The sequence below is a fragment of the Urocampus carinirostris genome, chromosome 17 (genome assembly GCF_059441175.1).
Source record: "Urocampus carinirostris isolate Australia breed hairy pipefish chromosome 17, RoL_Ucar_1.0, whole genome shotgun sequence".
NCBI lineage: Eukaryota > Metazoa > Chordata > Actinopteri > Syngnathiformes > Syngnathidae > Urocampus > Urocampus carinirostris.
The window spans coordinates 17,404,821-17,430,814 of NC_142365.1; the positions used below are offsets into that span (position 1 = coordinate 17,404,821).

Sequence of the window (25,994 nt, forward strand, 5' to 3'; positions counted from 1 at the left end):
TCTAGTAAATCAAGCTAAGGCAATATATGAGGGAAAACAATAATATACTGGACTGTCTCGGAAAATTAGAATATTGTGATAAAGTTCTTTATTTTCTGTAATGCAATTAAAAAAAAAAAAATGTCATACATTCTGGATTCATTACACATCAACTGAACTATTTCAAGCCTTTTATTATTTTAATATTGCTGAATTTGGCTTACAGCTTAAGAAAACTCAAAAATCCTATCTCAAAATATTAGAATATCATGAAAAAGTATACAAGTAGGCTATTCAACTAATCACCTGAATCATCTAATTAACTCGAAACACCTTGCGAGGGTTTCCTGAGCCTTAAAAACACTCAGCTTGGTTCAGTAAACTAAATCACTGCTGATCTGACTGCTGTCCAGAGGACCATCATTGATACCCTCCATCAGGAGGGTAAGACACAAAAAGAAATTTCTCAAAGAGCAGGCTGTTCACATAGTGCAGTTTCAAAGCATATCCACAAAAAGTCTGTTGGAAGGGAAAAATGTGGCCGGAAACGCTGCACAACCAAGAGAGATGACCGCAGCCTTAACAAAATTGTGAAGAAGAGCCGCTTCCAGAATTTGAGGGAGCTTCAAAGACAGTGGGCTGAAGCTGGAGTCCAGGTATCAAAAGCCACAGTTCACAGACGTGTCCGGGAAATGGGCTACAATAGCCGTATTCCCATGGTCAAGCCACTTCTGAACTCAAGACAACGGAAGAAGCGTCTGACTTGGGCTATGGAGAAGAAACACTGGACAGTTGCAGAGTGGTCCAAAGTCCTCTTTTCAGACGAAAGCAAGTTTTGCATTTCATTTGGAAGTCAAGGCGCCAGAGTCTGGAGAAAGGCTGGAGAAGAGCAAAATCCAAGTTGCTTGAAATCCAGTGTGAAGTTCCCACAGTCAGCAATGGTTTGGGGAGCCATGTCAGCTGCTGGTGTTGGTCCACTGTGTTTCATCAAGTCCAGAGTAAATGCAACTGTGTACCAAGAGATTTTAGAGCACTACATGCTTCCATCTGCTGAAAAGCTCTATGGAGATGAGTATTTCATTTTCCAGCATGATCTGGCACCTGCCCACAGTGCCAAAACCACCAGTAACTGGTGCACTGACCATGGCATCACTGTCCTTGATTGGCCTGCTAATTCCCCTGACCTGAACCCCATCGAGAATTTGTGGGGTATAGTTAAGAAGAAGATGAAAGACACCAGACCTACAAATGCAAATGAGCTGAAGGCCGCTATCGAAGCATCCTGGGCATCAATAACACCTCAGCAATGCCACAGGCTGATTGCCTCCATGCCACGCCGGATTGATGCAGTAATCCGTGCAAAAGGATTCCCAACCAAGTACTGAGTGCATCAATGGACATTTTCAAATGTTTGATTTAGTTTTGCTGTTATAAAATTATTTATTTTACTTGGTCTGAGGAAGTATTCTAATATTTTGAGATAGGATTTTTGAGTTTTTTTCAGCTGTAAGCCAAAATCAGCAATATTCAAATAATAAAAGGCTTGAAATAGTTCAGTTGATGTGTAATGAATCCAGAATGTATAACATTTTTGTTTTTTTAATTGCATTACAGAAAACAAAGAACTTTATCACAATATTCTAATTTTCTGAGACAGTCCAGTAAGTGTATCTGATTTCTCATATCGTCACTCATATTTACAAAAAAAAAAGTTTCATGCTTATTATCACCATATTTGTACATTTGGTGGGCCAGATTAGAAAGCCTGATGGGCAGCATGTAGGCCGAGGGCCGTAGTTTTCCAATCTTTTTGAAGCTACTTTGTTACCAGCATTCAACATACTTACCAACACTACCAATTTAAAAAAAATCAAATGTTTTATTTTTCAACAGCCTTTCACAAGGTTTTTGGGGGCACCCATAGCAGCAAGATAATACAATCATATACACATTTCTTTACTTAAGAGGAACTACATAATACAAAAAGTCCCTTTAAGATATTACATCATGTTTTCTAGTAAATCAAGCTAAGTTCAAATAAGCAAAGTTGTCTTTTCTACCACACGTTCTCATTATCAGACTAGTTTCACTCACAGTGCCAGAAAATAATGTTAGAAAATGCAGGAAGCAGGATATCGTACTAATAGATAAAAATAAACGCAAGGTCCAAGTCATCATCAGATGATTGTTTTTTTTATGTAACCTTTTTGTGCAGAAGCATGATTTGTGAGCCATTAAAACACTTTGCATTTTTTTGTCATGTTTCCTACCGTCCTCCAGTGTAGTGGCCGCCACCTCAGTAGAAGACGGCCCGGTTCCTGCACTGTTGCTGGCCTGCACCACCACGCCGTACTGGGTGAACTTCCTTAGGTTGTCCAGGACCAAGCTTTCTGCGTTGTCGCCCGTAGTTTCAACGCTGATAACGCTGAACTGGTAGTTTCCACCCGAACTGTACTCTCTGTAGCCCACTTGGTAGCCTTTGATTGCACCATTTTGGAGGTGTTTCTTAGGTGCCTACAAAAGAAAGATGCTTTGTTCCAAAAAAACAGCTACCAAACATTGAAAATCATATTTTAGTTTCCTCCCCAGGCCCACGACCACCCAAAACAAGCACACAAAACTGTGGAAAATATCTATATTGATACTTATTTGGAAGTTTTTGTTGGTCCTAAATGTTATGGCACTTCTTTTCATCGTACTATTGTCATGAGTTTCTATTTTGTTATTTATTTGGTTATTTATTTTCAACTTGGGCCACTCTCCTAGCACTACATTGTATATATTTTGCCTGTTTATCTTGTCATTCTTTTATCTTATTTTTTCTCTTTTAAGTCTTTATTATGTGTTTATCCTGGAGTGACGCGTCTGATTTGATTTCTAACAATGACAATAAATGAAATGTAAATGTCTTTATTGAGTTGACTGCCACATATATATATATATATATATATATATATATATATATATATATATATATATATATATATATATATATATATATATATATATATATATATATACTATATACTTCTCAAAACGTTTTCCTCATTTATTTTGTTTTTTGTATGCGAAAAAAATAGTGTCTAGAATAGAGTTACGTAAACTAGGACTTGTGGGCTGCATTAGGCAGGCTGCATTCCGTCTGTGTCCTTCTTGCAAGAAGCTAAATTAGTGTCACTCCGATCCGAACTCAGACTTCTGTCTTTTTATTTCACATGTGGGCGGACTGAATCAAATGTTGTGCTTAAAAATTGATATTATATATAACTATTCTTTAATTCTGAGTGTTTCAAAACCTATATGATAAAATCTTAATAAACAAATAAAATAAAACATGTACACGGCACGTCTTGCCAATTTCTTCAATTAAATGCATACCACGAATAAAAGTGTTTGCTCACCCATGATTTTGAAACTTAGTAAAGTGTAGGATCAACTTCTGATCAATTTTGAACATTTTTGTTCTTTAATGTTTTCGAAATTAACTAAAATAACAAAAAAAGAATCTAATACAAACAATAATAACTTACTCTCCAGGAAACTTTGATGCTCTGGGAGGAGAGGGCCTCCAGTTGCACTTCCTGGGGTGGTCCATCAGGGGCTGAAAACAGATTATCACACATACATAAGTTTTAAGGAATTCCCGAATAGATTTTTTTCTATTCAATTGGGAAAAAAACATGTAGTGTTCCACCCCACAACTATGCAAATATGTTGCAAATATCCCACACGCCGGGGAACTCGAGAAATGTTGTCTCATTGTTGATTGATGTGGCTTGTTTGGTGTAGAGCTGTGAGGTAATTGAAGGGACATAACACTTTCAAAATGGCGAATCCCATTAACACAAGTGAGGCCAGCTCCGAAACAGACAACAGTTGTAGTGAACAGTTAATTTCTGCTTGGAAGTAGTCGATTGTGGCTTTTCGTTTGTGTTTTTTGCCAAGTGTGTCGCTGTTGGTATAATATTATCCAGCTAGCTGCCGAGGGCTTTCCTGTACGCCGTTGCCGCTTTTCGTTGTGGGTTCCCGGGTTGGCTTGGCTGCTTACCGCGTGGATTTTGGTTGGCCAACCTCACGTTCCCATTCGGAGGCGGCGGCAGCCTTTCGTTGATCTATCCTGGTTAACCCCAAGTTAGCATCTCTACGTGTGTTTTTCTTGCCAGTTAGCACTTCTTTGGCAGCTCACATTTTTTTGTTCTATTACTGCATCCACCTGTGACACAACACCTAGGATTTCATCACAAAACCTACCAGAAATTGGCTTAAAACACTTATAACCTCTTTGACTAACATGTAAAACATTATGGCAACTGGCTTGTAGGATGCTGTGCTTCCCTGGATAACGTCACAGCTCAGAATGACAAAGACATGCTGTCTTCAAAATGCATTATCTTGGGAAATGGTTGGAATATACTAATAATATACAGGTACACTTTAAACAAAAAACATGTACTATGTCCTTACATTTTGCAAGTATAACTCAGGGGAACTCAAGAACCCTATTATTCTTTGGAGGAAGCAGTAGCTCAAAAGTAAAGCGGTCGTCTTGAGGTCAACAAGTCGCAGGTTTGGCTCGCTTCCTCCGAGTTAAATGTCGAAGGGTCCTTGAGCAAGACACTGAAACCCTGATAAGCAGGTAGGCACCTTGTATGGCTGACTCCACAGTGTGTGAGTGTGTGTGTAAAAATGGGTAAAGCTTGAAGTCCATTGTGAAGCGCTTTGGAAGGTCTTCAGTGACTGGTTAAAGCGCTACATAAATGCAATCCATTTACCATTTGGAAAATTATGACCCGAGGGCGTCTTCAGGGTTAAAAATTGTGTTTAGCCAAGCTAGGTTTAGTCTGCTGCTTGTTGATGATTGGGACTGCTCAGGCGGTTGGGGATGGGTATGGATACGAGGCTAATTTGCAGAAAGGGGTCCGAGTGCTATTGACCGTTGTGTGACATTTACTACTAATTGAAAGTTCTGCTTTTAGTGCAGGGTCAGCATGAGTTCAATAATGAAACAGAGCCAATAAGGCGGAGTAATGGTCATGAATCAACGTCATCAGTTGGAAGTCAAACACCTTCCCCATTTTTCCTCAATATACTTTATCTTTTTTCACTAGCCCGAATAAATGACCACTGTTTGTTGTATTAATCAGTGTTTTTGTGCTCAGCTCCTCCGCCACACCAAGTGGGTTTTTGACAACCAGGCCTTACGCAATATTTTTTAAATGCAAAAAAAATGTTGATTTAAGAAGCCCCCATTGGCAAAATGCAGACCATTTACCAGCATCATCTGTGGCGATGGTGAGCTCATATCTGACCTAGCTCTTTCCAATGGTCACATGACTGGATATGCCACTTATCATGACTCTCCCTCATTACTATTTAAACACTCTTTCCCCTTGGTTCTGTGCTAGTGCATTGCCTTTACTGTCACGTCCCAAGCACTCTTGTCTAAGCATCTTGTTATTCCAATGTAACAAACCCTTGCCTGCCCTTCCAAACACCGCCTTATGAACTCGTGGATTGTCGCCTTTGCTGTAAGGGTTCACTGGATCCCTTTCCTACATCCTAAACCACAATTATTGCTTCACTACCTGACTTCCCATGTATCAAACCTTGACTGAATAAGAAACCACTGTTTGCTTTACTAATCAGTGTTTCTGTATTTGGCTTCTGCACCACACTATCATTTTTAAATACAAAAATCGACCGAGTTTGTCATCTGCTATGTTTCATGGTAAAAATGTAGACATCAGACATAATGGCTTAGCAAAACACCCATTAGCAACTGCAAATTTATTTAACAGCTTCATCGGTTGTAATGGTGAGCACACATCTGGCCTAGCTCTTTCCGATGGTCACATGACTTGATTTCCTGCTTATCATGACTCTTCCTCAATACTATCTAAACACTCTTTCCCCTTGGCTCTGTGCTAGTTCACTGCCTTCACTGTCCCGTCCCAGTGACCTTTGTCTCAGGCTCTTGTTGTTCCAGTGTAACAAACCCTTGCGAACACCGTCTTCCGAATTTATGGACTTTCGCCTTTGTTGTAAGGGTATACTGGACCCCTTACCTGCATCATAAAACCACGATTGTTGCCTCACTACCTGACTTCCCATGTATCAAACCTTGATGGAATAAAAGACCACCGTTAGCTTTATTAATCAGTGCTTCTGCATTTAGCTTCTGCACCACACCAAGCGGGTTTTTGACACAAACATCGATTAAGTTTGCATTCTGCCATGTTTTCAGGTAAAAAAATGTAAATATCAGACATAAGGGCTTAGCAAAGCACCCATTAGCAACAGCAAAAATGTTTACCAGCTTCATCGGTGGTGATGGTGAGCTCATTGCTGGCCTCGCTCTTTCCGATGAGGTTCTTGGCAAACATGCGAATGTTGTAGGTAGACGAGGGGTGCAAGTCGATGATGGTGGCCTGGTTGAGTTGAGGGGAGACATCTTTGGTTTTCTGTGCGGTGTCCCACGAGGCTATAAAAAGGTAAATGAGACAATTAGGGTGGTTCTACGAGAGATTCATAATAATATAAGATAATCACACAGTGCCTTATAAAAGTATTGCCCCAGCCCCCCCAAGAACTTTTTGACGTATTGCCATATTTCCCACAATTTGTGGGACACAACGGAATAGACATTTATCCAACATGTTATATCGTGCTAACAAATAAAAGAATGAAATGTAGGTGCTGCAAAAGTATTGCCCGCCTTTGATTTAATTCTTTGTACAACCTTCTCTTGCTGCGATCTTTTGGGGTGAGTGTCCATAAGGTTTGCGCATCTTGAAACATCAATATTTGCCCATTCTTCCTTACAAAACTGCTCAAGTTTCTTAAAGTTTGATGATCACCATTTGTGCACAGCATATTTCAAAACTTTCAACAAATGCTTTGATAGGATTGAGGTCTAAACATTGGCTTTGTCGTTGTAACACCTTCATTGTTGGTATTAAATGATTCATTTGTAGATTTTGCTTTATGTTTAAGGCCGTTGTTCTGTTGTAAAATAAACCTGTACCCTATACTTAGGTGTCTTGCAGACTCCAACAGATTTAATGCCACAATCGCCCTGTAATTGGCTCCATCCATCTTCCCATCAACTCTAACCATATTCTTAGTCCCTGCTGAAAAAAAGTAGCCCAAAATCATGATGCCGCCACCAATGTATTTGACATGGTGATGGTATTTTCAGCATTCAGCCCAAAAAGTTCAAATTGTGTTTCATCCGACTATCGCATCTTATTTCACATGTTATTTGTGTCTCCCATGTGGCTTTTTGCAAATGCCAAATGGGCCTTTTTATAGCATTGTTTCAGAAAGGGTTTTCTTCTAGTGACACTTTCATAAAGGGAAAATGTGTGCAGAGTACGATTAACAGCTGTCTTAAGACCTCAGCTGTGTATGCCTGCAGGTCATTCAATGTAATCGTGGGCCTTTTAGTTGCTTCTCAGTCTAGTTTCTCCTTGTTTAGGCAGAAAGTTTATAAGGGCGGCCAGAACTTGGTAGGTTTGCAGTGGTTTTATGCTCTCTTTCGATTTATGTACTATCGCTCGCACAGTGCTCTGCAAGACGTGTAATTGTTGTGAAATCTTCTTGAAACCCTATCCTGCTTCTCCACATCTTAATCCCGGACCTGCCTGTTGTGTTGTTTGGTCTTTAAAATGCTGTCTCTTTTCCAGTATCTCCTTTCACAGACATCTGAGCCCATCACAGAGCAGGTGCTTTTAAACTGACACACAGGTGGACTCTGTCATTTTTTGACATTTAGGTCGACAACATATCAATTAGAAGTCACCAGGGGACTTCTGAAGTCATTTCGCTGAGCTGAGAGAACATGGGATAAATATTTTTGCACGTTTCCGTTTTTGTTGTTTTATAAATGTTGAAACAACCTGGTTCTACTTCACGATTGTAACTCACATGTTGAAGAACCTTATAAATTATGTATTTAATCTTCAAGTGTGAAGCCTGACATGTGAGAATATGACACAACGTTTTTTAGGGGGTAATACTTTCGCTAGACACTTTACTTCAGATGAGACATCTTCCTCTTACCTGATTTGTTTTTGCTCTCAATATCAAAGCCTGTGATTGGACTGTTGCCATCAAATCCCATCGTCCAACGTAGAGCGATAGTTCTGTCCTTCACTTCTCGGATCTCCACCTCTGGCGGATCGGGAGGCTCTGCAAAGTGTGTCATTCACAAAATAATACTTATTATTGAACACTGTGAAGAAAAACCTGTTCCAAATAGTTGCCAATTTTGCATGTTCATTTTTTAATGTACAAAATGTAAATGTTTTTTTAGCAAAAGCGCAATTTTTAAGTCAAAACCTGTTTTTTAGAGAATGGTATAACCGCAAATCAAATCTGCTGTTACTGCAAATGTCCAGCAGAGAGCATTCATGCACCATAACCAAGGAACAACATTGTCAAAACAAATTACAAAATAATCTTTATTCCCCAGTTTTTTGTTTTTGTTTTCATAGACAATGTATATTTTTTTAATTTGTTTTGAACTAGCATATTAAAATAGGAAAAATATGTAGTATTTGCCAGCAATGCATTAACATATACAATTGACGCCTACAGCCGTCATAGGCGGGCAGTGAACTCGTGGACTGCCATAAGAAGATATAGACGTTTAGAAATGTTTTATTATTATTTCATTTTGAGTTTAATGGTGCAGAAAAACTGCATCAAGACACTTAATAAAGTTTAAGATTAATTTCTGATTATCTTTGCACATTTTATTTCTTCATATTTGAACTACACAGAAACTAATAACCATTAATTTAACTTTTTTAGTCAGACGAAAAACAACCTTAAGATTGCCAGTACTGTTTTCTAAATATAACAATCTTGTATATAAGTAAGAATCTATTTATTATTACAATATCTTTTCTAATAATGATGGCATTTTAAATTAAATTCTTAACATTTTAGGTATATTCTTTACCCATATTACTGATAAATAAGTCGATTAGTGAATAATATGTATCCTGCTTTTAATATTCGACAACTGCAAATATGATTATATAGGATGTTTATTATTTTGACTATTATACCTCACTGTTAATCTTCTTTAACTATGATGCATCGTTTATTTTATTGTCACTACCCGCCAGTCATGTAGCTTTGATTTCCAGAGAATCTGCATTTTGTAACCGCATATATCTAATAAATAAATAGGGCTCGGAAGAGAACCTTTTAGTGGGGTGGGTACTGTTCTATAATCCTTGCAAGTTCCAAATACATTGATGTCTTATTTTAAGTGTCAACTAGACTAAACTATACAATTACCAATTGAATAGTTAAAATAATTCTCAAAATCCATAATAGCACAGGAATTTAAAAACATACATTTAAATTTTGTTGTTGTTGACAAATTCAAGAAGTAATTCTTGCACGATTATCTGACAGTGAAACAAGAAAGAATATTTATTTTACTACACTTTAGGAAAATTTATTTTTGAATTGCAGCCACAATAAATGGTGCATGATCACCCGATATAGCTGAACTTTTCTGAAGAAACTCTAAAATCAAAGACCAAAAGTGGCAAAATGAGTATGATATTCTGTAGGCAGGTACCAAACATATCTTGTAAGGGCAAGATTTGTCCCATTGGGTTCTTCAATTCGTGTCATTAAGTTTTCAAAGTACTTCAAGTAGTGAAAAATGGCCACTGATTTTTTTAGGAGGCCAGTGTTTTTAACTTTAGATGTTAACTGTTGATAGTTCTACTTCAGGGCTAGCCAAACCTTGCACTGTGAGCTGTATGATTCCTCGGTCTTCCCCAAAGGAGTTGATGGCATGACAAGAAAAAAAGCCAGAATCCTCCCTCACAGTGGGCATGATCTAAAACAGGCATCACAGAAACTGTTTATCAAAACAAAGTATTACAGAAGGGCTGCAACTCACATTTATTTGAAAAATCGATGAATCGGATTTAGAAAAAACTCGGATTTAATTTCTTCCTATTTATTCAAATAATGAAGTTTGTGACCAATAGAATTTCTTTTTTAAAGCAACAAAATAGAGAGACACTCTGCTATTCTGTGCATCTGTGGATTTTCATTGTGCATTATGTTATGCATTCTGATTGGATAAACAGAAGAAGATGCTTTCTATTGCCAACAAACTTGGACCTCTTCACCTGGTAATCCTGCGGGTCTTTGCCGCTACCTAATGGCTCTCAGGCGCTTTTAAAAAAATAATTGATAACGAAAAGATGATATGGTTTCTGTAGGACAGAATTGAATGGTAAATGTATTTTTGCCTAACGTCAACATGATGGCAGCAAAGTATCATGTTAAGTGAAGTGGGACGGGTCCTTAATTCATAAAGTTGTGCCATCAAACAGGAAAATGAAGGAGCCTCGAAGTTATTTGTAAAAAAATTATATGTGTAGTACAGTTCTTTTATTTGTTAAACAAATACTCAAGCCTGTAAATTGGGTTTGTTCTTGAGTAATGAAGAAACAAATAAATAAGTGAAGATTTCCACTTCACAGATTTTCACGTTTTGAGGGGGTTCTGCCCCCTATTACCCATGATAACCAAGGTAACATTATGTTCTATAATATAAAACAATAAAAAAAAGTGTCTGTCAAAGCATAACAATAAACAAACTTACACACAAATGTATGCTATACACTTGCAAATATGTAAGATCCTTTTTTATAAACTGGAAGAAAAACTAGCAACATCAGAGGAGAACGTGAGTACAGATCAAGAGTACCTTGTGCATTAAAATATGGTTTCGAGGCGCCCTCTGAACGTTGTGCAATTGTTAGATTTTTAAAATGTGGTACTAAATATGTTGAGATGATTGCATGACTTTTCCAGCTTTAGTAGTCGTATTATTTAATCATCACATTATTCATTTAGTTGTTATAAACGAATCTTATGCTTATCTACATATTTAAAAGTAAGAACACTCTTTACTTCTTGTGTTCACTTAATGTTTCAATGTACCCATTCATTCAGTGGTTGTACTTTCCCAGAAGTGTTTCCTAGTGGTGTTCTGATAACTCTGCCCTTATCTTATCATACCACCTGCAAAATCTAGTTAGATCCAGTTTTGCAAAAGGTTTGTTGGGAAGATGCGACTCCCTTACTTCTACTGGAAAATCCAATTTTAGGTAAAGTTCGTTTTTCAGTCAATTTTATTTTTGTCCATGCCCCTTTCCTGTAAAACTAGTGGTCAGCCATTTATTTAAGGCACGTTTTAAGGAATACGTTGTCCTGTTCACAAGCCCAGAATATTCAGTTCATTTTTATTTGTCCTATTTGTTCCAAAAGAACTGCTCTCCTCTGCTCTTATTTCTTTGTCCAAATACTCAGTCAGAATCCCAGAAGTTGAATAAAATACGTGTCGAGACACAGCTTGTCTACGACAAAACGACAAAATGTGATTTTGAGTTGTCCTCTGCTGAATCGTAGTGCTACAACAAGCATGTCCACTTAACTGCACAACTACAATACAATAAAAACAATGCACTCCTTTATGCATTGAATTAAAGTACAAATTTGCTGCAGATGCTTCTAATAATTGAATTTAGCGATAATTTGTTGCAGCCCTAATATACAGTATTGTATTTGTGACTAATTTGAAGGCCAAATTACACACTCTCAGGCCAGAAGTGCCAGTTGAAGAGAGTCGAAAAGTGTCCTCAAACCTGAAGGGTTGAGATAACTTCATCCCCAACTTCCTTGACTGTCACCACGTAGCGGCTTGTCTCGGGGTTGATGATTCGTTCCTCCTTGTCCCAGCGTACCATGATGGGCTTCTCGCCATGAGCCGTGCAGCTCATTTTCTTCTCTTCTCCTTGTGTGGCCAGCGTGGTGTTGGGGTATGACGTGATCATGGCAGGAACTGATAGACAAAAATTTAAAAAGAGAAAAAATACAAATAGTTATTATACACATTTCTAGATTCAGATCAGGTAATTAACAATTTTCAGTTATTACTATTGAGTAGTCCTAAACCTAGGAAATCAGTATCCAAGTGGCTAACAACATGCATACCAAACATTGACATTTTTTATGTTGTCTACAACAGTGGTCCTCAAACTACGGCTAGCCATCACATTTACTCCATCTATCTATCTTCATTGGAAAACGTTAAAAATATGTCCTATTTGCCCTTTTACAGAACAATACATCAAATATTTTTGAAAAAGCGCAAGCGACCGCCAAAAAGCAGCATGTTGAGCGGGTCGAGAAGTCCACCTTAGTTGGCGATAGAAAGCTTCTTCCTCTGCTTTTTACTCGTTTTGTGGTTCCATGCTGAGTATTTTGTTGACGTGATGGCTTGAGGGTAACTTGAAATTGAAAAAGTATTTTATCATGTATAAAGTAGATTTGCCAAGCTGTTTTACGTAAGTGTACAACACAGGCCGCAATGTTGTTGACGCTCAAGCAGACAGAGGCAAAAAAGGCACAGGGTGAATGTTTAGCCAATCAGAATACAGAACACAATGCACAACAATGTACGTGAAGTAGTGAAACTTCTGTTTTCGCTAGTATGCTAGTTTGCTCACGAGAATAATGATGTTATTAGTACATATTTATTTAGTGTTTATTGAATAATGTGTTTGTACAGTGCAGTTTATATGTAATGTAAACCACAACAAAGCAAGGAACACAATTTTAAAGGTACAGTGGCTAAATCAATAGCTTTCTCTTTAGTAAGCATTACATTTAACAGGAAAGTGTTGGCATGTATCTTGTATGCGAGGCGCCTAAAAGGTACAATGAACCCTCCAAAGACATCACACCGAGTACACGCTGGTGATATCTCCCAGAAAGCATAGCAACTCCCGGGACCCTTGCTTAGTACGAACACAAAGGCAGACACAAAAACACACACACACATGCACGTGTAAAGCGTGACTCCGGTGATGTGATGAAAAGTGTCAGGCAAGAGGTTGCAAACATTTAAGCCTCATCTCTTATTTACTCGGCAGCCATTTGGGGCTCGACGACAGAAAAGAACGCCGATTTATTTTGCATGACGGGTATGAATTTTTTGTGAGGATAAAAAGAGAGCAGTGGGGGGGATATACAAGCTAAGATGTTATCATTTGCGAGTACGGTGACTCTCATTTTGGGCGTGTGAATGGCTGAGTGGAGACGCTTGGCCATGTTGTTGACACTGTCTGGAAGACCAAGTGAGGTGAGAAACAGCAATGGCGGAGAAAAAAAATCGTCTGTTGAGAAAAAGAGGGCTGCAGTAGAGGTCAATTAGGGCCTAAAAAAATCCAGGCTGACCTAGGCCTGCAGGTATTAAGGTAATAGACCTAACATCCCAATCCGAGCCTGAACAATTCACTGTATTTGGGGGATGTAGCCTGAAGCAAACTTTAAATTTCGTACCTTATATTGTGAGGATCCGGAAGTAGAAGATGGACAGTTGCAAAATTATTTAGAAAATTATGATTTATTGATTTATGAGTTACTAAAATAAAAAACCTTTATAAAGTAGAGTACTTATGGAATGTTCTGGCGAGCAAATATAATCTGAAGTAAAGTAGATACAGTGGAACTTCGGTTCTCGACCATAATCCGTTCCAGAACCCTGTTCGAAAACCGATTTGTTCGATCACCGAAATCGTTTTTCCCATTAAAAGTAATGTAAAATCGTTTTAATCCGTTCCAACACCCTGAATGTTTACCATGAACGTAAACATGAAGCTAACCATGGCTAATCGTACGTTCGCGTTAGCGTAATGTTCCGTACGAAAGATTACGCTAACACGAACGTGTAAAAATAAAAAAATCAGGTCGTTTACTCGTCATTTCTTTCTTAAATGCAATAGTTGTACGCACTACTCTTCTTTTTTCACCTGTAGCAACTTTGCTGCTTGCACCGACCTTCTTCGGAGGCATATTTAGGGGCTAAAACACTCCGTTCACCGATATTAAAAGCGAAAGTGAAAAGAAGTGCGCGCGCACGTGATAACAGTTCTTCACGAGGGGTGGGGGCAATCTACACGATCTACACCCGTACGCTGCTCAGCATCGCACCCTAGCGTACCGGCGTTCGAACTCCGATTTTTTGAACGAAAAGCGAAGAAAGAATTTCTCGAAATTTTTGGTCGAGAACCGATTTGTTCGAACCGAGAGGCGTTCGAAAACCGAGGTTCCACTGTAGTGCCCTCATTGAATATATGATAATAACTTGCTGTATCGCGGTTTACTTATCACGGTTTCGTGTGTTTTCATCGTGCATTGTGTTCTTGCCCTTTTCTGCTTGTGTCTACCTGTGTGTCAATAATGTTGTGGTCTGAGATGTTCACATGAGTAAAACAGCTTGACCAACCAACATTACGTATGCGCGAAAACTTATTCCAGTTCAGGTTTCTCTAAAATCCATCATTTCAACAAAACACTGGACCGAGAAAAGCACCAAGGGGCAGAAGAAGATGCTGTCTATCGCCAACAAAGTTGGACTTCTCGTGGCTCGCCTTTGTATCATTTTCCTTTGACTCGCAGGGTCTCGTGAAAAGGTTCTGCTGTGGCGTTTAAAAATCTTGCAGTTGCTTCACCTTTTCACAGCGTTCATGTCCGTTTAGTTTTTTGTAGACAGCATGTTTGGTTTGGCAGTGATTCATGATATTATATTCTTTAAAAACCGCCACTGTCTCTTGGGAAATTAGGCAGACACAGTGGCTTCAGACTTTGGTGCTCCAATTTCCACTTGTACTGGAAGTGGCCACTTTCCTTTTTTACTTAACAGTCGCCAATTTAGAAACTGGGTGGGCTTAAATTCTCACAGAAAGCCAAGGTGGCTAAAGGGATACCGCCATTATCTGGTGAAATGATTTTTTTTTCTATAATATCTTTGATTCTACAGTCAACGTTACTGACAGGCCACATTTTAACAATTTCATGACAAAGGCCAGTGAAAGTATTATAATGGGCTGTAACTGGTCCCAAATAGTATTTCTGTATTACTTCTGTAGTAGTATTTTTGTATTATAGTAATACTGTACTTGTCATTTAATAGCATGTCTTTTATATTTGTATTTTCTTTTCAGCATTAAAGCAACATAATATACTCGATTTACTAGATTTTTAACAATACGTTTGATATTTGTTTTTGTAGTATTTGTTTTGTAATATTTGTGTAGCTTTTTAGGAGTATTCTGTAGTATTACTGTAGTTGTGTTTTCGTGGTATATTTTTAGTATTTATGTAATAGTATTTTTGTAGTATTTCCGCAGAATTATTTCTGTAGATGTATTTTTGAAAGATTACCCTACTTTGTGGGTTTTAGTAGCAGGAACCTTTTTGGAACAAAACCCCGGAAATAAATTGGAAATAGTGTACTCAATATTTTAATCGTTACAAAAAAGGAAGCCTATAGCCCTCTTGCTCCCTTTGTCGGGTAATGTTGTCCATGCCAGTCACTGCTTAGAAAAACATGAGCAACATCGACAAAACGAGGAAAAAACACTAACCGACCATTATTTGGGGTGTATGCTAAGTGTTTTTTTGTGTGCCTCACATGGTGGGTGTGTTTTTGTGTCTAGTAACAAACATCCTGGTGCTTCACAGCCAGCCACAACGCAGTGGTGATATATGAAACCTAGAGGGTATTGTAGCACATAGGGTAGTTTCTGAAAAGCTACTCTCATGAGACAAAATCCCTCCTTCCTCCCAGGGTTCCTTTCACCTGGACAGGTTACCATGCCAACCAACATCGGCCAGTCTCTGTCTCTTTCTCTCCCTCTCCATCCTCCCCTCCTCCTGCTCTTGCCTCTGCTCTTAGAAAAAGGAGCATGTTGAGTAGCCAATAGAACATGGACCTGACATTGATTTTTTTCCAGCATAATGATGATTACACAATCATGTCCTGAATGGTGCAATGCAGGACTAATCCGAATTAGGAGATGTGCTGAATTCTCATGAACATTCGTAATAACAGGGTCTGCATGGGTGCTTGAAATCCTTGCAAATGCTTAAATTTCAATGGTGTGTTTCATGGTTTAAAAAGTGCTTTGATTTTTGGTGAGGTACTTGTAAATGCTTGAAAGTTTAGTTCGCACAAAGCCGTGTATCTTGGTAGTCTGACTCTATAGACCAAGCATGAAATGAAGGAAAAAAAAAAGTCTGCCTAAAAATGACGCAGTCACTTCTCTCTGGTGGCCTTTTGTTGCCGATGCATTTATTCTTCCCTTGTGATTAACCGCAGCTAGCATTCGTTTGTATGGCATTGTCCTATGGGTGCATGCTACACCTGAACAGAGGACTATAAAATGTGTATGAGTACAAGAATTACAAATCAATTATAGACATTTATTATGGACCATGCAGAAAAATAGGGTAGCATTTACCAGCGGTAAATTGTAACAGGGAAAATGTCCTGCAACTGAAAATGTAAGCCACTGTCAAGACCAGAACGGAGACAGGACCCACTTGCGTTGCGTTTCTCACAAGTTTTATCGGAAGAAAGAGAAAGGGTTGCACCCACGATCCGGTGATTACTGGACGCGGGAAGCAGGTCGCTCTGATACTTGGATTGTGCTCCGAACGCGGAAGTGGATCTTCCGTGGTGAGCGATGGCGGTGTCGGGGACGAAAAAATGAGTCAGTAGCCGGGACAGGAGAGCAAAAACGTGGTCGGGGTCAGAAGCGAGTCGTAAGCCAGAATAGGAGAGAAGACATGGTTGGGGACGAAAAGAGGTGGAAAGCCGGGACGGGAGAGTAGACGAGGTCAGGATCAAAAACGGGTCGAAGCTGGGGGCAGATGGGAGCAAAAAATGGGACAGGTGGGAGTCAGGGTCGAAAAAGGCTTGCCTAGTGTTAACTGAGGTTCGCAGACGGACTGACAAAAGGGGACAGACAGGACTGGGTACAAAAAGTGATCGGGAGCCAATCAGAGCTCGGGGCAGTTGGCACCAAAGGAGCGGGCACAGCTGAGTCACATCAGTAATCATGACAGCCACATAATACCATCCGTTTTCCTCGACACTTAAATAGGGAGAGATTTGTCTAAAAAATATTTACACACATAGAAATATATTTGTGATTTATTCAAGATCTAAAAACAAGATCTGGATAAATGCACAAGGACAATTAAAAATTGCATATGTAAATTGCAAATATATTTTTGGATCTGCAAAATACATTCCGTAAATTCCGGACTATAAGCCGCTACTTTCTCCCCAAACTTTCAACCCTGCGGCTTATTCAGCGATGCGGCCAATTTTATGTAATTTACAAAAGGTAAGATTTAGACCGGTGGAATATATGCGCCGAGGAAGACTGCAACTTCTTGGCTTGTGCATGAATTAAATTAGCGTAAACATACCCTCATCATGCAAAATGCAAAAAGAAAGGCAAATGACGTAGAACATGAGGAAGATGAGGACGGTTTACCGTGATCTTTACAAGTACGGTATGTTTTTTTTTACCAGACCCGTTTACTGTGTTGCGAGCGTGTTGCTAGCGTGTTTTGGAATAAGGGAGTGTGGGACGACGTCTATATGACAAAGTTTCTTTCCGACACTGAGGAAGACGACTTTGATGGCTTCAGTTGTAAGGAGGAAGGTGAAGACAGTTTACCGTGATTTTTACAAGTACGGTATGTTTGTTTAACAGACCGATTTACTGTGTTGCGAGCGTGTTGCTAGCGTGTTGCTACCATTAACTGCCCTGTCACAGGCACCGTTTGGGATGAAAGTTACATTAATTAGTTATTACTAAAGCTTTGAAAACTCTCTCGGTGTACCGTCTTTCTTTGTAAATATGTGTAACCATGTATAATATGTATTTGCAACTGTATATTTTTGTAATGTATTTATTTTAGACACTTATTCTGATATGTTTTGCACGGGCGAATGAAAAAGAGCGGGCGGAACATACGCGGGGTGACGGGAAGTGGGGTAAAGGTGAGGAACAGACAGACCTGTTTGTGGACGCGGCGGACAATAGTGGATATATATTTTTCCCACCCTTATCTTTGGAAATATACACTTTTTTCCTTGGATTACTTTCAACGGGACCCGGACTCTGCAGGTCTGCATCAAACCTTAAGTACCGGTATGATTTTCCGTTAATTTTGCCGGCTGTGATCTTTGGACTGTGTACTTTAATGAAGGACATTTAGTTTCAATCGCGGGACTTAAAGTGGGGTTTGGGTTAATTTTGTGTTTGTGTTACATTTTTTAAGGTGGGCGCATGCGGCTTATATACAGGTGCGGCTTGTGTAAGCACAAAATCGGTTTTCCTCTTAAAATGTGGTGGGTGCGGCTTACAATCAGGTGCGCTCTATAGTCCGTAATTTACAATGGGATTCTTATTTTAATGGTACTGGTAAAATTGGCTTTGAAGCACAACATTACATTTCGAGCATTTTTAAGAACCCGTACAACCCTGTAAGTTAAATATACTCTTTATTTCAGATTTTGAATTATTCCCTTTTAGTCGATTATAGTCTCATATTTAATAACGAGTTTGTTTACACAACAGATCTCACTAATTTATATTTTATTTTTGATACATAAAGACAACGTCGTTACGATGCAAATTACGAATGTTGTCCTGATTATAGTATTAACGGACTGTGTTATTAGCTGCCTCACAGGCCAATTTTAGCCAAAGGGCAATCGGGCTCTACGGGGCCATGAGAGCCAGGCGAGAGATGACAAGTATAGCTCCACGCCCTGCAGGCACCTTGTAAGTGGGTGCTGGGGATGAGCCAGCCAGGATTGGGTGGGGGAAGGGGGCGCTCTGGCAACTGCACAGACATGACTAGTTCACTGGGCGCCTGCAATGTAGTAGAATAATTCCCTTAGCTGCACAATTGGCTTGGACATGGAGCACAAGAACAAAATGTATGCCTGGAGACTGCATGAAGTCTTGGGTAGAGGGCTCGAAGGAAGATGAAACAGATACAAATCAGAGTAAAGGAAGACTTCCTTTTGCTCCTTTGAAGGGTTCTATCGAGTGACCGAAAAGCCGGTTAGCACTCCTCGTTATGTTATCCCGCCTCGTTCAACACTATGAAGCTTAATTGGCTTGATTGGTCATAATTAGCTACGATAAACACCAAGTGACTGTTGACTGACTGATAGCATCCGCTGTGGGTAGCTAATGAATTGCATCTGTTTTGGAGGTAAGGATGCTTGACGGCTAAGTACGTAAAAATCATTCCCTCCACCTGCATCCTCCGGAATGGATTATTAGTTACATAAGAAGCGGTTTGATAATCAGGAGAGAAAAATAAATTCGAGCAGGCGAGCGTAATCCCTGTGAAGTAAGCACAGTCGGCTTTTACTGATGTCCATAGAGGATGATGCGAGGCGTATTATGATAAGATTTTAACCTGGGAACACGGACTCATAACGTTGAAAGTGTCAGGCTAGGGTATTGCGATACTGTAATCCAGGCGTTATGAACCTACGGCTCACGAGACAAATATGGCTCTTTTCTAGAGTACATATGGCTCAGAGATACAATTCCAATCTTGCAAATCGCATCTGAAGCGTTCAATTCTGACAAGAACAGAGATTTTAGTTCGCACAAAGCCGTTATGGAACTAATTTTATGAATGGTTTGATGCAAAATACAAAGAGTATACTGACCACTAAGGTTATAGACAAGGTGACACAGCAACAGACCCTGTTTTCGCTAAGCAATCAAACAAATTGGGTTCACTGTGAAGACACCTTGTGATAAAACCCACACAACCAACTGTAATCACCCAGAAACACCAGCCAAGCTCACAGAGCAATTTGATTGGGTGGTAGGGGTGGGCGTAGCTATGCACACAGCGCCATCTGCACTGAAGGTAAACATGTCAGTATCCTTTTTTGTAGTATTTTGTGACATTTTTACAAAAGAACTCTGCTTGCACCCGGTTTTGAAGCCAAATTTAGTGAAAAAAATGAAGGTCAAAATAAGACTCAACAATCATAGGTAATTGCTGGAGGGAGACAAGTTTAAAGTGGTAAATGTGTAGGTATGGGACACAGGCTCTGGCATTATTCAAATTTCATACATTTTATCTAATCATCTAACACCACAAAGTCAAATAAAAAATGATGAAAAATTTGATTTTATCTGAAAGAGGTTTTGGCAGTTTTGCTGCAATATGTCTTAAAAAAGTACTGTATGGCTCTTTCTCCCTGTCACGGTTGCCATGGCACCCAATTGGCCCCGCCTGTGTGGCACCAGCTGCGGCTCATTGACAGAGTGGCTTTCCGTCTATTTAAGCTCAGTGCTCTCAGTCTTTGTTTGTTAGTCCGTCAACGAACATCTGCCCCGCAAGACGCGGGTTTTGACTCGGTCCCGTTGCCTGTTGGCATTTCCGGTCCGGTATTGTCCCTGTTTATTTTTGTCCTGTTTAACATTGGTTTCTAGTTTCGTTCCCGTCTATTTTTGTCTTGTTTATTATTCTCTCCAGTTTTCGTTCCCGTCTAGTTTGTCCCGTTTTATTTCGATATCCTGTTTCATTATCAATCCTGTCTGTCCCGTCCTGTCCAGTATCGACCCCATCTGTTGATATCTACTCGGGCAATTGGTATCGATCTCGTCGGCCTCTGGCTCTCTATCATTTCACGGGCATGACTCCCCATTTCCCGTAAAATAAAAGGCTTGTGTGAGAAACGTCACGCGTTTGGGTCCTGATCCAGTTCTGGCTCATGACACTCCCAAGAAAATAAAAAATGTTTTGCTATTATGGCACTTTGGGTCAAAAAGGTTGCTGTAATTCCTAGCTACGTTGTACTTCCTACTGGGGCGGCAGTAGCTCAGGAGGTAGAGCGCTCGTCTTGGGATCAAGGGATCCCAGTTCGAATTCCGGCTCGTCAGTGTTACATGTCGAAGTGTCCTTGGGTAAGACACTGAACCCCAACACTCCCAATAAGCAGGTTAGCGCCTTACATGGCTGCAAGGCCGCTATTGGGAAATGTGGAGCACATTGTAAAGCACTTTGGGAAGTCATTGACTTGAAAAGCGTTATATAAATGCAGATCATTTAATTTACTTTACGGTCTCAGTGCATCACAGGTTGAAAACTATTCCGCAATTTTTGCAAACAAGGGTCTGCAGAGTGCTATTTTGTCCAGTCTGAATGCTCTTTTTGCCCTTCCGTCCACAAGAATTGAACTGCACTCTTGCAGCCATGATTCATTATCCTCGCATATTGGAGCTTTTTTGTCCGACCCGGAGGTTCTTTTGCTGTTTACTTAGCTGATTTTAGCACATGGCGGGAGGTTTTGTTCCCCATTAACTACGATAAACAAGGAATTACAGCAGCTGTAATTTGTTTACCAGGTAGAAAAGTGGAATCTTTTTCAATAACTACACCATTTCTTGTTTTTGTAACAGCTCTATTGTAGCCGTCTAGCTGAACATTAGGCCTTTATGGCTTCTGTGCTTTTTGTTTGCTCACCTGTGTCACTCGACCTTCACCAAATTCATCCGCCTAATTAAAAATACACGACCGGCTTGTCAGCGCTTGTTTACTTAAAAGCCGCAGGCGGTGCAGCCAATAAACACAAAGCGGGGATGATACTATCCGTCACGTGAGTACTTCGGCATGCGTCAGCTTGTGTGCTTCTCTAATTGGCCTCCTAAGACTCTTAAGTAGCTGTTCAAAAGGTGTTCTGGATAAACAACGTAACTGCACCGAAGCGGTAAGCTGATACTGCGATGTCCACTGTCTGCACGTTGCATTTATTAACGATGGGATGTGTCATTTGAGGTGTCCTTGAAAGGTTGAAAGTAGAATATTAAGTATTTGTTAACAATGTCCAACCGAGTCCAAAGAGCTGCGCCTATCTGCTTTTCTCCTACTTTTAGCAAAGCTGTGTGGCCGGTTGAATACATTAGGTAGGAGCAAAAGAGGGTGTGTGTTAAGGAGAGTTTTTTCTAAGTGTAGCATGCAAATGGTGAAAGTAAGAAAAGGCCTGTTTTGAGTATTGTCCAAACACCAACAGTTGAAAGTACTGCACTTTATAGAAAAAAGTCACAAATAACTGCTGTACCATCAAATGATAGTTTTAAAAATAATCTTGATGCTTTATTGCACTACTGTTTCCGTAGGGCACTGGTTGGCACATTTATCTGACATGCCAAACCTTACCCGGTTCGAGACCGAATGGAAAAATATGTTGGCCTGGAGAGGGATGGGCGCCACCAGGCTGTACCCACTCAAGACACAACATGGGAAATGGTGTCCATACGCCACAAGTGGTTAAAAGATCCAATCAATTCACTGATAATGGACATGATCCACTCTACTTCATATGATATGTTGTCGCCATCATGTGGACAAAAAATGTGGCATGAAAAGAACGTTCCAAACAACAAATGAATGTAATGAACTTCATAATTTTTCCTTCTTCTTCTTTTTTTTTTTTTTTTTTTTTTTTTACAAATAATTCATGTACTGTGATTAGAATCTTGTTACCATATTACACTATATGATATTTTGCCAGTTTTGTTTGGGCAGGCTGACCATGAAAAAAATTATGAAAGATTAACCCTGAATGTTTCAAAACTATCGTCTTTACTTCACATGATATTTGGTTGACATTATGTGGACGTTATGTAAAACTGCTTTTACTTTCCTGTAACATAGGGATCGGGAAACTTTTTGACTCAAAGAGCCATAAAAGCAAAATATTATTTTGGGGGTGAGACCAAAATAAACAGAACTGCTAAACACTTGGACAAAGGCTTATGCTTCAGTACATTTTATTTCACTCTGTGGTGTTTGTTGATTTGATCAAATCTATGAGATCATGATAATGCCAGCGCCTGCGTCACGAAGTCACTTAAGGCTCATTTTGACCATACCTTATGTCATAAACAATGGTTTCAAGGTGTGAGCAAAGTTCTTTCGTGAAAATGTCACAAAATCCTGCAAACATTAAGGATAGTGATGTATTTGTATTTGGCGCGGACTGCACTGAGCCAGAGACAGAAGGGAGTGCTGGTGCTCTTTGTGCATACCTCTACCCATCCTTGACGCCCCCCCATTAAATTACTCTGGTGTTTTGGAGTATTTACAGTTTGTTCTGTTTATTTTCACCACAAGTTGTCTCAACAGTGAACATGGATTATTTTATGAGTTTAAATTTAAAGGCTTCCTTAGCGATGCATATTCAAAACTAGTTTTTTCTGTGATAACTTTAATGTTCACTGTAGTGAAACAATTACGCTATATGGTACCATGCTCATCGTTAGGGTTATTTCAGCTTCGCTTGCACCACAACACGCTTTGCTAATGTAATTTTGTAACGACACGAAGAAAATGTGCATGGAATCAATTTTGTCTCCCAGCTATACTGTACGTACTCCTGATATGAGCCATATTTGCCTTTCAAACCATAGGTTCCCAACCACTGCTGTAACATGTCGAAAAGTCCAACTTTGTCGACGTTCTGGTGCTCTTTTCGTTCCAGAGTGTTTTATTGATACGATTTATTTTAGAGTACCTCAAAATTGAAGAGTATTTGCACAAACGAAATGTAGATCAAGCTGTTTTACGTATGTGTACAGCTTGGACCCCAACATTATGGACACATAGGCAGAAACAGGCGAGGCGACTGTTTAGCCAATCAGAATAAAGAACACAATGCCTAATGAAAATCCGTGAAATAGTGCAACCGTGAAAAGAACACCGCACTACAGCAAGAGATTAATGTATATAAATGCGTTTTACTTCAAATTCCTGTGACTAATAGATGAAGATGTGTCCGAGTGTTGTGTGCATATTCCTGTGATGGGTCATGGCAACGAAGGGCCATGAAGAGTCTGACTTGTTGTTATTTGTTTGAGGCTGGCAGACAAAGAGAGGATCTCTGCAGGGAGTACTCTGTTGTGGCTTGATAAAAGCCAATGGGGGCACAAGCTTCATCTTGTTGCGGTTGGTCGGAAAGAGCGCCGTGTCCCTGCGGAATGATTGTGAATCACACATTCGCACACCAAAACAAAAATCAGCCCCCTCACTAAAGCTCAATCAATCACACATGGTACAGTGTACACGATGTATTGTATGTAACTGTATTTCGAGTATAATACAACTGAAACATGAGAAATGTATTGTAGATTTTTCTCTTTAGACATTGAAAATAGTGAGAGTAGGTAGCCTCAGGACAGGAATTTCGAGCTGCAGTGGCCAGTATACATGCGAGTTACTCTAGTTACGAAAAATTTAAGATATGATACGTCTTTAAGCAAAAATCTTGCCTGATGTTCGAGACAAATGTACGATAAGATAATTTCCAGACGCTACCACTAGAGGGCTGACTGCTCGAGACAGCTCACCTAGCAAACAGACCTAATCCCGCGGCTCTTGTGTTGTATTTTTTTTCTTATTCCACTCCCTCACTCCTCCACTACCATGAATACACCTCCATTTTAAAAACTCACATTTCATTTGATCTATATCATCTTATTTATTTTATTAGTGTATGTTTATGTTCATTCATGTAATTGCATTTATTTCATTTATTCATTCATTTCAGGCAGTTATATTCTTTGTGTACGCATGTAAATATAACCTAAATCATAACAAAATGCCTGGAAGGGAGTGGTACCAAGCAAACATTTTGAATCCCAATCCTATTCACTCATATAAAAAAGCAATATAAATTAATTTTCCTGCCATTTCTGTTAAACTATTATCCCCAGCAGGTGCGAAACAAGTTTTTACAGCTCACAGCCAACTCATACACAACAACAGTAGTTTTTGTAACAGAATAAAACATTCATGACTGTGTTACTACAGGTAATGGACCAAAAATATTACAATGACTATTTGATGGTGTTTTAAGTGATTTAAAAGATGTGTTGGATAGCTATTTAGTGTTGACATGGATTAACCCAGAAGGCCGGGAACGGATTAATTGGTTTTCAGTGATTTCTTATGCAGAACATTTGTTCAAGATACGAGAAATTTTAGATACGAGCTTGATCCCTTAACGAATGCATCTGTCCATCCATTTTTTTTTTGTTGTGGCCCAATGATGGTGAAGGCAAACAGATATCGTGGTTGGACAAAACAAAATGTCTTGACGCGCACTCAAGAGTAGATATAGGTGAATATTAATACCAGGTATCAGTGCTGAAACTATGGAGATTCAATGTGACCAAACTGGACAATTTCTGTTCACATTTTTTCGCCCTGCCTTTCTTTTTTACCCTTTGCCGCAATATGAGAATCATGTCAGCTCCCTCATGTTGTGTAAAATAATTATGAATTTATTGACCTATCAGTGTTTTTTAAAAAATGCATGTTTATTTGGTGGTTCGTGTATTTTTGAACATTATTCAAATATATATATACAGTATGTATATATATTTTCCAAGAATTTATGTTCTTGTTCTAGTACTAGAAGGTGCTAAAACATGCACAATGTCCCTCAAGCAAACATATCTAAGTCTTGCCTCTGTCAGATACTTTCTTTTTATCCCTCGTTTATATTTTCCAAATGCCAGACCTTGGCAGCATGCAAAGTTCAAGGCTTAAGCGAGGGACGTTAAGTCCCAGCCCATACCGGCGGATAAATGCAAAATCTTTGCTGAGAGATGCAATGGTTCTATCTGTTTCCTTTGTAGGATTTGACGCAAGAAAGCACGTGGACAGTGAAAAACGTACTTATCTCCTTATTTTTAAAGTTAACTGTTCATCATAGTCATTTTGATTCATTCAATTAAATTAAGTCATACATTGGTTTAACACTAGCAATTAGACAATGGATATCAAACCCATGGCCTGCGGGCCACATCCGGCTTGGTGTACAATTATATCCGTGTCAAAAACCGGAACAGGAGGAGGACCCAGTTGCGTGACGTTTCTCACACAAGCTTTATTTTCCAGGAAATGGGGCAGTCATGCACGTTAACCCAAACGGCAATGATTCGGCAATCGGTGGACGGAAGACGTAAGGCAGCAGTCTGGCGTGGAACGACAGAAAGCCAGAAGCCGACAAAATCGATACCAATTGCACGAGCAGATCTCGGACAGATAGGGTCGATACCGAACAG

At 39.5% G+C, this 25,994-nt stretch overlaps 1 protein-coding gene across 2 annotated transcripts in view; it reads right to left on the reverse strand.

Annotated features, from left to right (window-relative positions):
- The window catches only part of dscama (Down syndrome cell adhesion molecule a), a 149,935-nt gene that overhangs the window by 18,486 nt on the left and 105,455 nt on the right, over nucleotides 1-25,994 (reverse strand). For both annotated transcript variants that reach the window (XM_088320491.1, XM_088320490.1), the window contains exons 12-17: nucleotides 11,667-11,863; nucleotides 9,748-9,844; nucleotides 8,041-8,169; nucleotides 6,293-6,460; nucleotides 3,510-3,580; nucleotides 2,250-2,493 (exon numbers count right to left, since the gene is read on the reverse strand). In XM_088320491.1, coding sequence (XP_088176617.1) covers nucleotides 2,250-2,493; nucleotides 3,510-3,580; nucleotides 6,293-6,460; nucleotides 8,041-8,169; nucleotides 9,748-9,844; nucleotides 11,667-11,863 — 906 coding nt within the window. The remainder of the gene's footprint in view (nucleotides 1-2,249; nucleotides 2,494-3,509; nucleotides 3,581-6,292; nucleotides 6,461-8,040; nucleotides 8,170-9,747; nucleotides 9,845-11,666; nucleotides 11,864-25,994) is intronic.